Source organism: Drosophila albomicans, chromosome 3, assembly GCF_009650485.2.
Source record: "Drosophila albomicans strain 15112-1751.03 chromosome 3, ASM965048v2, whole genome shotgun sequence".
Taxonomy (NCBI): Eukaryota; Metazoa; Arthropoda; class Insecta; order Diptera; family Drosophilidae; genus Drosophila; species Drosophila albomicans.
In genome coordinates this window covers 17,193,238-17,205,730 of record NC_047629.2, presented here as the reverse complement: position 1 = coordinate 17,205,730, position 12,493 = coordinate 17,193,238, and the positions used below count along the sequence as shown (strand labels likewise).

Sequence of the window (12,493 nt, the reverse complement as noted above, 5' to 3'; positions counted from 1 at the left end):
AACAGAAACTCTTACCCACACAGAAGCGAGGACGCGTGCTCACCCACACACATAGTCAGACAAACAGACAGGCAGACGGAAATAGGAAATGTTATTGTCGTTGCGCATACGCCCCCATAGCCCGTTCACTTTTCGCTGTTGGGTAAAAGTTTTGGCATAAAACAAAAATGTGATTTACATGGGGAAACGCAGCTAACAATGCGCCAGCTGGGTGTGTGTGTGTGTGCGTATGTGGTTTGTATGTTGTATTGGCAACAATGAACATTTCATGTTAAACAGTTGGCATCGCTTGTCGGAAGTCGCCGTGCAAAACTTGACACAATGCAGGGAAAAAAAAGTGAAGGGGAAACTCAGGCTCAAGCTCGAAACTCGAGCACAGGACTCGACTCGACTTGACTCGACTCTCTCCAACCCAACTCTACTTAGCCTGGCTCGACTCGACTCGACTCGGCTCTTATCAGTTGTTGTCAAAAAGTTGGCGGCAACAATGGAGCTGATGTCAGACACCTGTTGCCAAGTTAATGAAAACTCAATCGAGGCAGTTGGCGCAAACTTTTCAATTGAATTTCGTTATGCGACTTCGTATTATGCACAACTCAAATTGTTTTTATATTTATATTTTGTATTTACTTGTGTGTGTGCTTAAAATTCAACATGATCTTTCTACAACTCTGGTGGACTTTAATGGTTTTAGCAGGCTCGAATACGTTGACGCCAAAGGACGAGCCCGTGGGCAGCGACAAGTTGCGCAACTTTCACGATGCTGTCAATGAGGCGCGTGAGCAATTGCACGAACTGCATTCCAACTATGGCGATGTTCAGGGATCGGAGCTCTATCGGCATAGACGGAACACCATTGACGACTTGCTGGCGAGCTTTGCTCAGGCAGGTGATAAGCAGGAAGCCGAGGAACACGATGACAAGTCGCAGCAACATGCAGAGGACGATTGGTTTCGTGATTTCGAAGCGGGTGTTGTGCGAATGGCGCCAGCTGCTTCTGCGTCGGATTCAACTGTGAAGCACTCGCGCTCCGCCGGGCGAATTAACGCCAAGACCTATGTCAATGATTATGCCAAGATGCTGGAGCAAACCGAGATCGGTAAGGTGAAGAAAAAGTACAAAGATAATGGCATGGAAGGCATGCCTTTAGCTGCGCCCGTTGATACTCAACCAGCGGCAGAGGAACCATTGACTGGCGGCGCCTCACAGCTGGATATTAAGCTGAAGCATGTGCAACAGCTGCTGGCCAACCAGGAATTGGAGCAACAGCACCGCGAGCGAGATCGTCAGCGTGGCCACAAAGAGAGCAAGGGCAATGCCAAAGAGCGAGACGAAAGGATGCCTGAGTTCGGGGATAACGCAGTGCCCGATGGCATTTATGAGCAGACATTGGCTCGCCTGCAAATTGCGCACATGAATCCCAATAATCTTTCGCATGAGGCCAACTACAAGCTGTCCAAGATCGAGCAGGAGGCAGCCGAACGAGCGGGCAAGATGCGGTACCCAAGTGGACTGCAGAAGCGCAGCTCCAGCGCTGGCTTCAATCCCATGAACGAGATCAAGCTGAAGACCAGCAATCGCTTGATGCGCAAGGGCATGGGACCCTCGTTGCCCAGCAATGCGTTGTCGGACAACATGCGCGCCCATTATGTGGATGACATGCTGATGCGACGCGAGCGCAACATGAAGCGGCAGCGAGAGCGACAACAATTGCAGCAGCACCAGAAGCTGCAGGAAGAGGAGGCAGAGGAGGAGAAGGATCCCATGCTGGCACCATATGAAGAGCGCAACGCTGCAGTTGACAGCTCCTTGGATGTGTCTGGCATACATTTGCTGGATACGCCACAAAGCTATGACTATCGCTTGCCGCAGCTTGATCATTTTCGCACCCTGAACCAACGCACGATGCCGAATATGCGTGATTATGTGCAGGCCATTGACAGGTTGAATCCGAATGGTGAACGCTTCAAGCGGCAGCCAGATGAAGTAAAGCAGGAGGCGGAGCTAAAACTTACAGAGACAAAGCCGAAACTGGAGCAGAGCGAGGTGGCCAGCAGTAATATAAAATTGGCAGAGGGAGAGGAACTTCAACAGTCCAATTTAAAAGAATCAGCTGGCAAAGAACCAACCAAGCTGGAAGCAGAGAGTGTCAAAGACAAGTTAGAGAATGCTGCTAGTGAAGAGCTTAAGCATGCCGAAGCTGTTGCTGTGAAAGTGGAGAACGCAGGTGAGGAAGACAAACCCCAAATTGAAGCTCAAGTTAAGCCCCAAACTGAGGACAAGTCAGAGAAACAGCTTGTGGCGCCGCTTGCTGAGTCGAAGCAACAGCAGGCTGAAGAACCAGAGCAGCAGCAAGTGCAGGCTGAGCAACCTTTAGGCGAACCAAAGTTGGAGACCGAAAAAGAGCAGCAGCCTATGCTAAAGGCAGACAGCAAGCTGAAAGCCGAGGCGCCGCAGTCAGCTGCTCATCTGGAGCCAAGATGTGGCCCTGAGGCAGTTGTCAAGTTGCTGGCCAACAAGTTATCGTTGGCTAATAGCATTGATCGCGACAAGCGCAACATTAAACGATGGACCTGGCACAGATGCCATCGCCAGAAGGGTAGCCATGTGCCTTTGGAGGCGACACATCAAAAGCGACGCAGCAAACGTTCTGTGGAGCAGCAGGAGACGAGTAAACCAGCTGCTAAGCTGTTGGATGAGTTCGAGGATCACAATGGCAATCGTGTGCCTTTTGGCAGTCTGGGAAATGGTTTGCTAACAGATCCGGATGAAGATGACACTCTTCGCTATCCACGTCATCAGCAACTCAAGGTGGAGGCAGATGAAGCTGCTCATCTCGATGGCCTGATTGACTCCAATACTTTTGCCAATTCACGCTATCAGGTGCCCATGATTGGACAACGTAACAACAACTTGGTTTATCCACAGCCGCAACAGCAGCAACCATCTTACGGACAGCAGCCACAACAACAGCCACAGCAACCTTTGCTTTCGCAATGTCAGCCTCAGTTGCAGCTGTCTAAGCCACAGCAGCAACAACAGTTGCCAGCGCCTAATAATGCAAAGTCCAATTTCAATTTGACGCACTTTTTCAATGAGTTGGCGAAGCTGGAAAAGTTGCCAGTGGCAACGCTGCAGCAGTTGCAACAGCAACCACAACAACAGCAGCAACAGCAACAACAGCAACCACAACAACAGCAGCAACAGCAACAACAGCAACCACAACAACAGCAGCAACAGCAGCAGCAACCACAACAACAGCAGCCACAACAGCAACAACAGCAGCAGCAACAACAACCAATATTGCCAACTCAGCAGCAGCAACAACCACTCGGACAGCAGCAACAGTTGCCGCCGAGTCAGCAGCTGCCAACAGGTCAAACTGGACAACAGCCTCCAGTGCATCTGCAGCCAACGGTGCAGCTGCAACCAGCAATGCCGCAACAGCAGCAGCAATCACAGCTGTTGCCGCAGCAACAGCAACAGCCGCAGCAGCAGCCACAGCAGCCAATAAGTCCGGAGATAATCCAAGGCAAGCCGCTTTATGGCATGCATCGTTACCTAGGGCCATTTATGAACAAGGTGGGTAAAGGTGGCACCACAATTGATCCTTGTGCAACCACTACGACGACAGTTGCTCCCGAAGTGACAACCATGAATCCGGATTGTGTGCCAATCACAGCAACCGATTCAGCGAGCACAATTTATGCCGGCGACTCTGGCAATCCTTGCGGCAATGCCGATGCCATGAAGCTTCGAATATCCATGAATGGCAATGTGTGCAGTGATCCAAAGACGAAGCAGCTCTTTGGCAATGGATCGATCAGTGTGCAGCCGAGCAATCAGCGCATGAATGCCGAAGCATACTATCAACTGGTGGATGCTTTGGTGGATGAAACGGAAGCGGAAGCGGATATGGATAGTGATCATCACTATACCAGGCAGGTCAACTTACGTGTCAACAGGGATAATAGGGATAACCAGTTGGATATGGATACGGATAATGATAAGGAGAAGGATAAAGAAAATGTAACTGAAAAGTCTAAATTTGGTCATACGAAGAAATCTAAAGCCAAGGAACGCAAGAAAACTACACGAGCGAAGGATAAAATGCAGAACAAGAAAAAAAAGGAGAGCAAAACCGAGAAGAAGAGTCAGTCCAAGAAGAACAGCGAAGCCAATAGGTAAGCTATAAAATATATCATACATATATTCATTTAAAAAGAGGCCTTTTTTTAAACCTAATAGCAATATCGATCGTGGTGAGCCTTTAACCGATAACTATGACAAGCTGATCACTGGTCGCGCTTCTGAGCAGATTGTGCGTGCTGTCTTCGATATGGTCAGCAATGATCCCAGCATGGATCCATTGCTATCGGTGCTTTCCCGCAATCGTAAGATAGTTAACAAATATCCGAAGACTTTCTATCAAATACGGAACGATCGCACCGAGGTGCAATTGCAACAGACCGAGGAGATGGTCAGACGGACTATGGAGTCGATTAGTGACATCATCGATACACAAATGCGACAGCGATCGTGCATTCCATTGCGACCCGATCTCATTGAGTTCTACGATCTGATTGTCAAGACAATGAACGAACAGCAAAAGACACGTGAAAAGCGTGAAGCGAATTTGGGTTTGCTATCTGATCAGTACAATCAAGACGTGCACATTCTAGATGCAAACAATATCGAGCAAAAGTCGCGTATTGTCAAGAAACTGTTAAGACAGTATGAGGAGCTGCCGCTAGAAGAGCAGCGCAATGCGGCTTCTGTCAGAGATGAATTGCTCATGGATCTCATATATCTGCGTAAGATGGCCGATTCGCTGGAGCGCAATAAGCGCAACGAGCAACTGCAGAAAGTGATGAAAAAGTTCGACGGTAACGGGGTGGATAGTCAGCAAGTGAATAGCGAGTATACGCCCCGTTTTATCAAGCTGCTAAAGACAGCTGAGATCTTTAAGGAGGTGGGCGAGCAGCAGGCAAAGGAGTTTATTGGACTCTAAGAGAAAGGTTAATTTATTTGTTTTATTTTAGTTATTTTATTGGAAAAGTATTAAATTATTTTGCAATAAATAAAGTGTTGAATTGCAAATTCCCTTTAATGTTGTTAAACAACACTTTAAAGAGTAGCAGGAGGAAAGTTGCCCTTGCACTTATTAGATAAAGAATAGTCTTGGTAAAGTCTATTTTACGAAAGGTAATTACCGATATCAACAAAGTTGCTACGTAATTTCTCTAGTGCAAATATTATAAGGAGTCTCATGCTTTTTTATTATTTTGGCTAAGTAACAAAATATTCTTGAACGCACGAAAAAAGATGGCTCATTCCCAATCTGCCCCCAAGTTCATTTATGTTGTTAAGCGGTTCAGTTATGTACTTGGATTTCGTACTGTGATTAAACTGGAATCCATTGACCAGCTTATTTTGTGCAGCAAAAGCCAATTGTCAAAATTATGTACGCCATTGCTGAAGAATCCCAAAGTTGCTGTTTCTTGGACGCTATTTCTCACATCTGGTATGTGTTTGACTGACTTTTGGTCAGTTTCACACTATGGCCATGTCTGTGTAAGAAATGATTAATCGTGCTGCCAGCTAATTAAGGGAAACAGCCTGACAAACCTACTTGCTGTTGGCTAAGGTGTCGCCACTGCCTGCTGGACTGATGACAGGAAGAACAGTTTGCCATTGTGCTCTGCGTTGTCCAGTACATCAGCCCAGTAAGCTGGATTCGAGGTAAGCGATCCACCAAAGGCCTAACGGCGTGCTCGTTAAAGCACCATTGGCAACGTCGGTGGCGGATAATAAAGTAGGTGCTGGGCATACACTTGTTGTGGCAAATAGACAATATGTAGCCCAACGCTGACTATGATGAAACTAACGCACATTGGACTCATTGTGAATTAGTGCACTTACTCGAACAGTGCTTGACTCTGGCTGCTGAGAATTGATGCGGCAATAGTGTTGATTGGGTTTTTATAGCAATCGCAAGTACTAACTGTTGCTCTAACATAGCTTTCCTAAGGTTCGTGATGAACTAACATTGCCTGATTTTTGTCGACATCTCATTTCAGAATTATTTTTTAACTGTCTACTGTAGAGTTGGCATAGTTTTAGATCATTTCTACTCAACTTAGTATTTATTTATTATTTAGCTTAATTAATAGAATTAGTACAAATTTACGGAGTTGGCTTGAGGCGTTCTTTATTGTTTTATCTAAAAAACGAAAGACTATTCAATTTAATTATATTTTCAGTTGGTCATAAACATATGATATTTGATATGTGATTATTGCCAACTGACAACTGAAATTCAAATGATTTAAAACTTTTAATTTTTCAGATAATACAAACTATGTTATTAGAGGGTTAAGAACGAATAGTGTTTTAATCAATAAACAAATACTTTCAGAATGATGTTAAAGCACTTATTTTTGTGTACAAAATTAGTTTACTATTTCGTTAGATGATTGATTAAAAATATACTTGCATATATGTATGTATAAGTTGTTTACGATATCGTTAATGCTTCCTTATGTATAACTTACCTTTTGGAATACAATATAACAATAATTCTACCCTATAAACAAGTATTAATATATGACTATTTGAAAACATACGTGTGTACTATTTTATCAAAGAATTTATAAATACTCTTATGAGAAAAATTATCTTAGTTAGTGCAGAGATAAAATTCAAAATTTTTGTGTGTAATCTTTGTATAGACAAACACAATTATCAATTTTACTAAAGACAAATTGAAAATGGGGAAAAGAAATTCTCTGGGGGACTATTCGCTGGAGATGCAGTTGATCCAGAAGAAGATCGAGCATATTATAAACTCGATAGCCGAGGATAAATTGAAAAGAGTGCACCACCCTCGCGGGATGCGTGAATTGCGGAACAGATTATTTGTTAATCTGAAGAGGCTGCTGAAGGTGAAGTTAAAGAAAAACAAGTCCCTGAAGAAGAACGACATCGGATTGCTGAGAAAGTACAGTAATAAGTTGCATAAGTGGCAAAAATATCTGAATGAGCAGCAAAACGAATTGCAAGAAAAGGAGCAGAAAGAATTTAAATTAGATAATAAAATGCAAAAGTTGAACAAACAGTTGAAAGAACTTCCGCAAACGCATAATAAACGTAAGGAGATTCCTCCAGCACGAGTAAACATACCAAATTCTGGCATTGAAAGAAATTCTCTGGTTAAAAAACGTAATCGTAAAGTCAAGTTCGCAAAATATACCAATCAGAAGAGATACACTGTGCCGAGCACAGTTATTGACTATTCAAGACGTTCAAGTTCTTTTAGTGGACCACGAAAAACTTTAAGTGCCGAAAATGCAATTAAATTAAGAGATATATTGGAAAACATTGAAAAATCGACTACAGAGAAGCAAGTGGTGCGGGAAGTCATATCTGAACCGGATTTGTTACCAGTGAGATCACAACAGTTCCTGAGCAGTCACGATAAGAGATTAGATCCATATTTCAGGGATATCCGAAAGAGCATTTCTGCACAGTTGAATACTAACCAAAGGCTCGAATCTAGGAGCAGTACCAGAATGAGCACAAAATCGTTAAGTTCGTTGAGATTGAGGAGACTCAAAAAGAAACTGCAGCAGCATGTACATCATGTCGGTTCTGGTACCCAGACCCCTCAGCATACGGTGCCAGTTGTGATTGCGACACCAACACATAAGTTGCATATATCAGATGTCGATGCTTTGGTGATTCCCAAAATTATTTCCGCCGGGCTTTTTACACAGAAAACTCTCAAATCTCCACACTGGAAGTTGTTTCAACGCGTTGTTGCTGAAAATAAAAAAAGTTTCGGTGAGGAATTTATCGAGAACGTTGTAACGAATCACTAGTGTAGTATTCGTCTGGTGCTGGTGTTGGGTTTATTAGCGTGGCGTACGCGCTGGCTTCTCCGGGCTTTGCTCAGATAGCATGGGGTTCAAGGAAAGGGCCAACTAATAGGACGCACCACTTATAACAATAATACATTTAAAATTCGCGTACATATGGGAAAACAGAGAAGGAGTGCAATGGGAAGGTTACATGAAACAATAGTGAAAGAGAAGAGAAAGGGAAGGAGAGGAAGGTAGGTTAACAAAGAAGACGGAGCCACTCTCTAACGCAACACAGCTGTTATTGTGTGCAGACGCCCACCCTACCGTGATCCTGCATTCAAATGCCAAAAACTAAAAAAGTTGGCAGGATCCCTAAAAGACAGTGGTTCGGCTAACCTACTCCTGCTTCGTTAGGCATGGTTCCAAATAAAAAATAGGCAATTAAGCGGACATACTTAATTTATTAACAGATAACAAAAATACTTGGAATATTAACATCATTATGAAATGACAAGAAAAAAAATGACAAGAAAAATAAATAAATAAATAGATTAACGGACTAACATGGTAAGTGTGTATGAGGCGGGAATTTATAAATAAAGCAAAAAGAAAAAAAAATAAATAAAGAAAAACTAAAAATAATTAACCTATAAATATAAAATATGATCTAGCATAATTATAATATAAATAATTATTTTTGCATTTAAATGTTGAATAAATTAAGAGAAGGAAAAAAAAATTAGCTAAAATGAACTAGTTTTGGTTCATTTAGAAATGCAATGTTAGGTCATCACACCGAATATAGGCAATCACTAGATGCAAGTAAAAATGAGGATCAGCTGATGGCTGTCACTCAATGAAATGTTTTGCTATTGCCAGTCTCGCAAGGTCACTGACCGCTGGGACTGCAGACAGCTGTAGCAGCGCTATGGTCAGATGGACCACCAGCAAAAGGGAAGCTTTAGCTGTAGCTCATGTATTATTAGTTAGTTAGAGTGAAACAGACTTACATACATTAGAGACTCCCACGCAGAAAGATCTTTCCTTGTGTTGGTGCCTGTCTGTGGTGTATCTGTGGGGAATAATAATAATTGCGAGCTTTTGCGCCTGCATGAAAGCTGCTTGCTATGACCGGTAGCGTCGATCAAAACAAACATGCATACATACAAATGTATGCAAGTATGGTTTTACTTGCTTTTCAGGCAATATAAAAACATTAATTTCTATAACTAAATACAATTTTACAATAATAATTTGCCTATATGTGTTGCCTTACATGCATTCTTAAATGATTGTCACTTCTATTTTTATACAATAGTACAGCGGTACTTGTATTATGAGGGCCCAAGAAAAGTTGTTGGTTCAACTTTCTCGCCACATCATAGTACACTTACAACATTGACGGACTATCACTTATAGATGCATAATTGGGACAGAACAACGTAACCTAACAAGAATCAACAAACAAAAAAAACATAAGCTGCTATCCAGCTGTTCGCCTTTCTCCTGGGTGTCGCATATACTCGGCCTCGAAGCCACCACAAGTGCGGAACAACCAGTAAACGAAGAACGCACGGCTGGCAGACGCAGGTGCTTTCGGCAGTAGAATCACAGCCTGCAATTCTCCTGATGCTCAATGAGCGTCTGAAGCTAACAACCGCTCAACTGTTTGTGTTGTCCAGACAGCTGATCTGGCCAGCACAGCTGCGACGTGGAGCTTTGGGTGGTTGGCCGTTAATCAAGCAGTTGTGTCTGTTGAAGTTGCAGTTTAAATTAATTTAAAATTCTACCGCTGGGCTATTATATAAAATATGGCTGGGTTTATATAAAATATGACTGGGTCATTAGAGTCAGTTTAATACCAGGTTTTATATAAAATATGACTAAGTGCCGAATCTAAAAATAAATAGACAAAACTAAACTTAGAACAACGAAAAACTAAACATACGTTCAACAAATATTTACCCTAATCTGAAAAACGGCACTTGGTATGGGAGGACAAACTCCTGCAGTGGACAACCATCTATTGCATGTGTTGGGTTGACGGCAAAGGTGCACTTTTGCGAGAACAAATACCATTAATATATCAGTATAACAATTATACATTGCAGTATCATTGTATACTTACAAGTAAGATATCTGCATCAGGCTTCGCCAACCACTTCACTGAGATATATACTTTTTAGTCACATGCACTTGTACACATTTTTTCAGGTTCGGCACATAACCTGCCAACCATTTTTCTTCCAGCCAAAACCAACAACAAAAAACCTTTTTTTTCGGAAATTTGACAATTAATCCTACTCAAAAAGGTAATCGCTTGTCTATTTTGGTCTGGACTTCACACGATCAGCTGATCTAGCAATTAATGCTTGCATGTATCGTGGTCCACCAATAGATGGCGCTATTTCTGGAGCTTTCAGTATCATTTGTAAATAAAGCTCCGCTTCTAAGCACAAAACACGACAAGACATTGAGTACCATTTTCTCAGACTACAAATTATGTTATACAACGAAACAAATTAAATAATACAAATTAACTAGTACAATAAACATATAAATAAATAATATAATAAATAATAGGTAGAAATATGTATGTGTATAGAAAAAGAACGAAAAAAAATGTTGCATACTTTTAGGCTTAGCCAATTTCAGATACGACAAGCGGCCTATTACAACGTCGATGATACGACTAAAAGGAATCTCAGATCAGTACACAGTTTGCTTAAAGATGTCATTCAAGGACCGAGCATGCTTGACATTATTGCGGACAGAAATGGCATTATTAGAATTGTGCGCCGCCATTATATGTGGAAGAATTTGGCAGGTGTTTACAGTGATATGAGCAGTGTTGGTGTTGGAAAGAAGGAAATTTATAATGTCTTACGCTCTCAATACTTGGAAAATATCGATGAAATCTTTAATGAAGCCATGGAGAGTGGCATGGCACTTGTTAGCGAAAGGGAACCCACAATATCTGTGGACGATATACAATTTCATAACATGCATTTCACTGACTCTACTGAGAACTTAATGGATGTAATACGATTCAAGAGAACTTCTGCATCGAGAGAGGGTTCGATCGCCTCCGGAGGCTCAGACCGACAAAGCGTTCTTTCACTTGCGGTAAAGGACTTATCTGATGTGAATAATCGTTACTCGCTCACAAACTTGAAAAACATACAGAAGGCGCATGTCGCATATTTTGCTAGCCTAAAGAAAACGCCATTGGAAATTCAATTGCAGCAACAGAAGAATGCCATGAAAAAAGAATTACGAAAACAATCGCGATTACAATCGGGCACTAAAGAATGCAAAAAGAAGCAAAAAAAACTGCAGCAGAATGTCGACAGCAATCGATTGTACTATGAGCCAAGAAAAACTTGCAGAGAGCGCAGCATCTTAGATGATGAACTGCAAGATTGCAACTGCCTTGAGCCGCTTTGCACTCCAAAGTGCATGCGCTGTGGTGCCGAAATGTCATCGCTGGACACTATGGATGTAATCAGTAGCAGCAGCAAACTCTCCTTGTACTCCATTGCGGCATGTGGCAAGAACAAGGATTTGCTGCATCTGACCTCTGACATATGCGATCAGTGCGGCTTTGTGCATCATCAGCGTTCGCCTTGTCCCATGCTCATTGAAGCGTCACCCTCAAGAACGATGCAGCAGCTGCGATGGATAAAAGAGATCGCTCCATATGCTGAAGATCGTTGCCAAGTGCTGACGAATTGAAGTGGTGCAAGCGCAGTCAGTGTGTTGCTGATTGCCCTTGCAACACTTCAATTCGTTGCAGCTGCCTTGGTATTAGCATCAAATCAGATGGCAAAAGGCAATGGCATCCTGATGCTGATGCTGCTGGCAAATGAAACATTTTGTTTAAGTGCAAAATAAATTCAAGTAATGAGTTTGCAGCGTTTATGGTTGCAAATACTACAAGTGAATAACAGAATGAGAGGAGAGAGAAAAAGAGCGAGCGACTTTGTAGACGTTGCACATACGCAGCGTGGGCTGCTGCTGGGCGTTAAATGCTCGCCAAGTTTCATAAAATATGCAAAAAGCCAACACACACACACACACATGCAGAGAAAGAGTACATACACTCACGTAGTGGCAAATGGGGCTGGCTTTTAATACACTTGCTGTCGGCTGTGCGCCTCAGCGTATGCAACGAAATTTTTCGGCCAAGTTTTTAAGTCAAGCGGCTGTAATGGAATTTTATTGCAGCACTCGCATTCTGTTTGCGCAGGCGAAACATGTGCCAGACATTTTCATAAACGCTCCGCTTCGCTCCACTCCACTCGACTCGAACAACGAATGGAATGGAAAGAAAGGATACACTGTTCGCCAGCAGTTGCCTAAGTTGTCCATGCTCATTGATTTAATTTCCTTTAAGTTTTGTTCGCTTAAAGTCAAGCAGTGAGACCAGCAGCTGAGCCGTGTTGAGCTCAATTGAGCTGAGCTAAACATAGCTTGAAGCTGAGCGAGTCGACAAACTGTCGAAAGCAACGCAATAATGTTGAAAATTGATGCCTGTGATCAATCATTTAGTTGCCCATTGCTGCTCTATCTGCGGCAGCACTTTCATTTGGCCAGCAGCAGCAGCAACAACAGCAGCAGCAACAGCAACC

At 42.7% G+C, this 12,493-nt stretch overlaps 1 protein-coding gene across 2 annotated transcripts; it reads left to right on the top strand.

Moving 5' to 3' along the window:
* The first annotated feature begins 582 nt into the window (after nt 1–582).
* Nucleotides 583–5,069, top strand: LOC117570137 (trichohyalin). 2 transcript variants are annotated; one of them, XM_034251600.2, is made up of 2 exons: nt 583–4,184; nt 4,249–5,069. In XM_034251600.2, the coding sequence occupies exons 1-2, from the start codon at nt 655–657 to the stop codon at nt 5,009–5,011; spliced, it is 4,293 nt and encodes a 1,430-aa protein (XP_034107491.1). In that variant the 5' UTR covers nt 583–654; the 3' UTR covers nt 5,012–5,069. The 2 variants fall into 2 exon arrangements, with proteins under 2 accessions (XP_034107491.1, XP_051860429.1); XM_052004469.1 differs by having other exon boundaries at nt 4,228–5,069.
* Nucleotides 5,070–12,493: the final 7,424 nt, after the last annotated feature.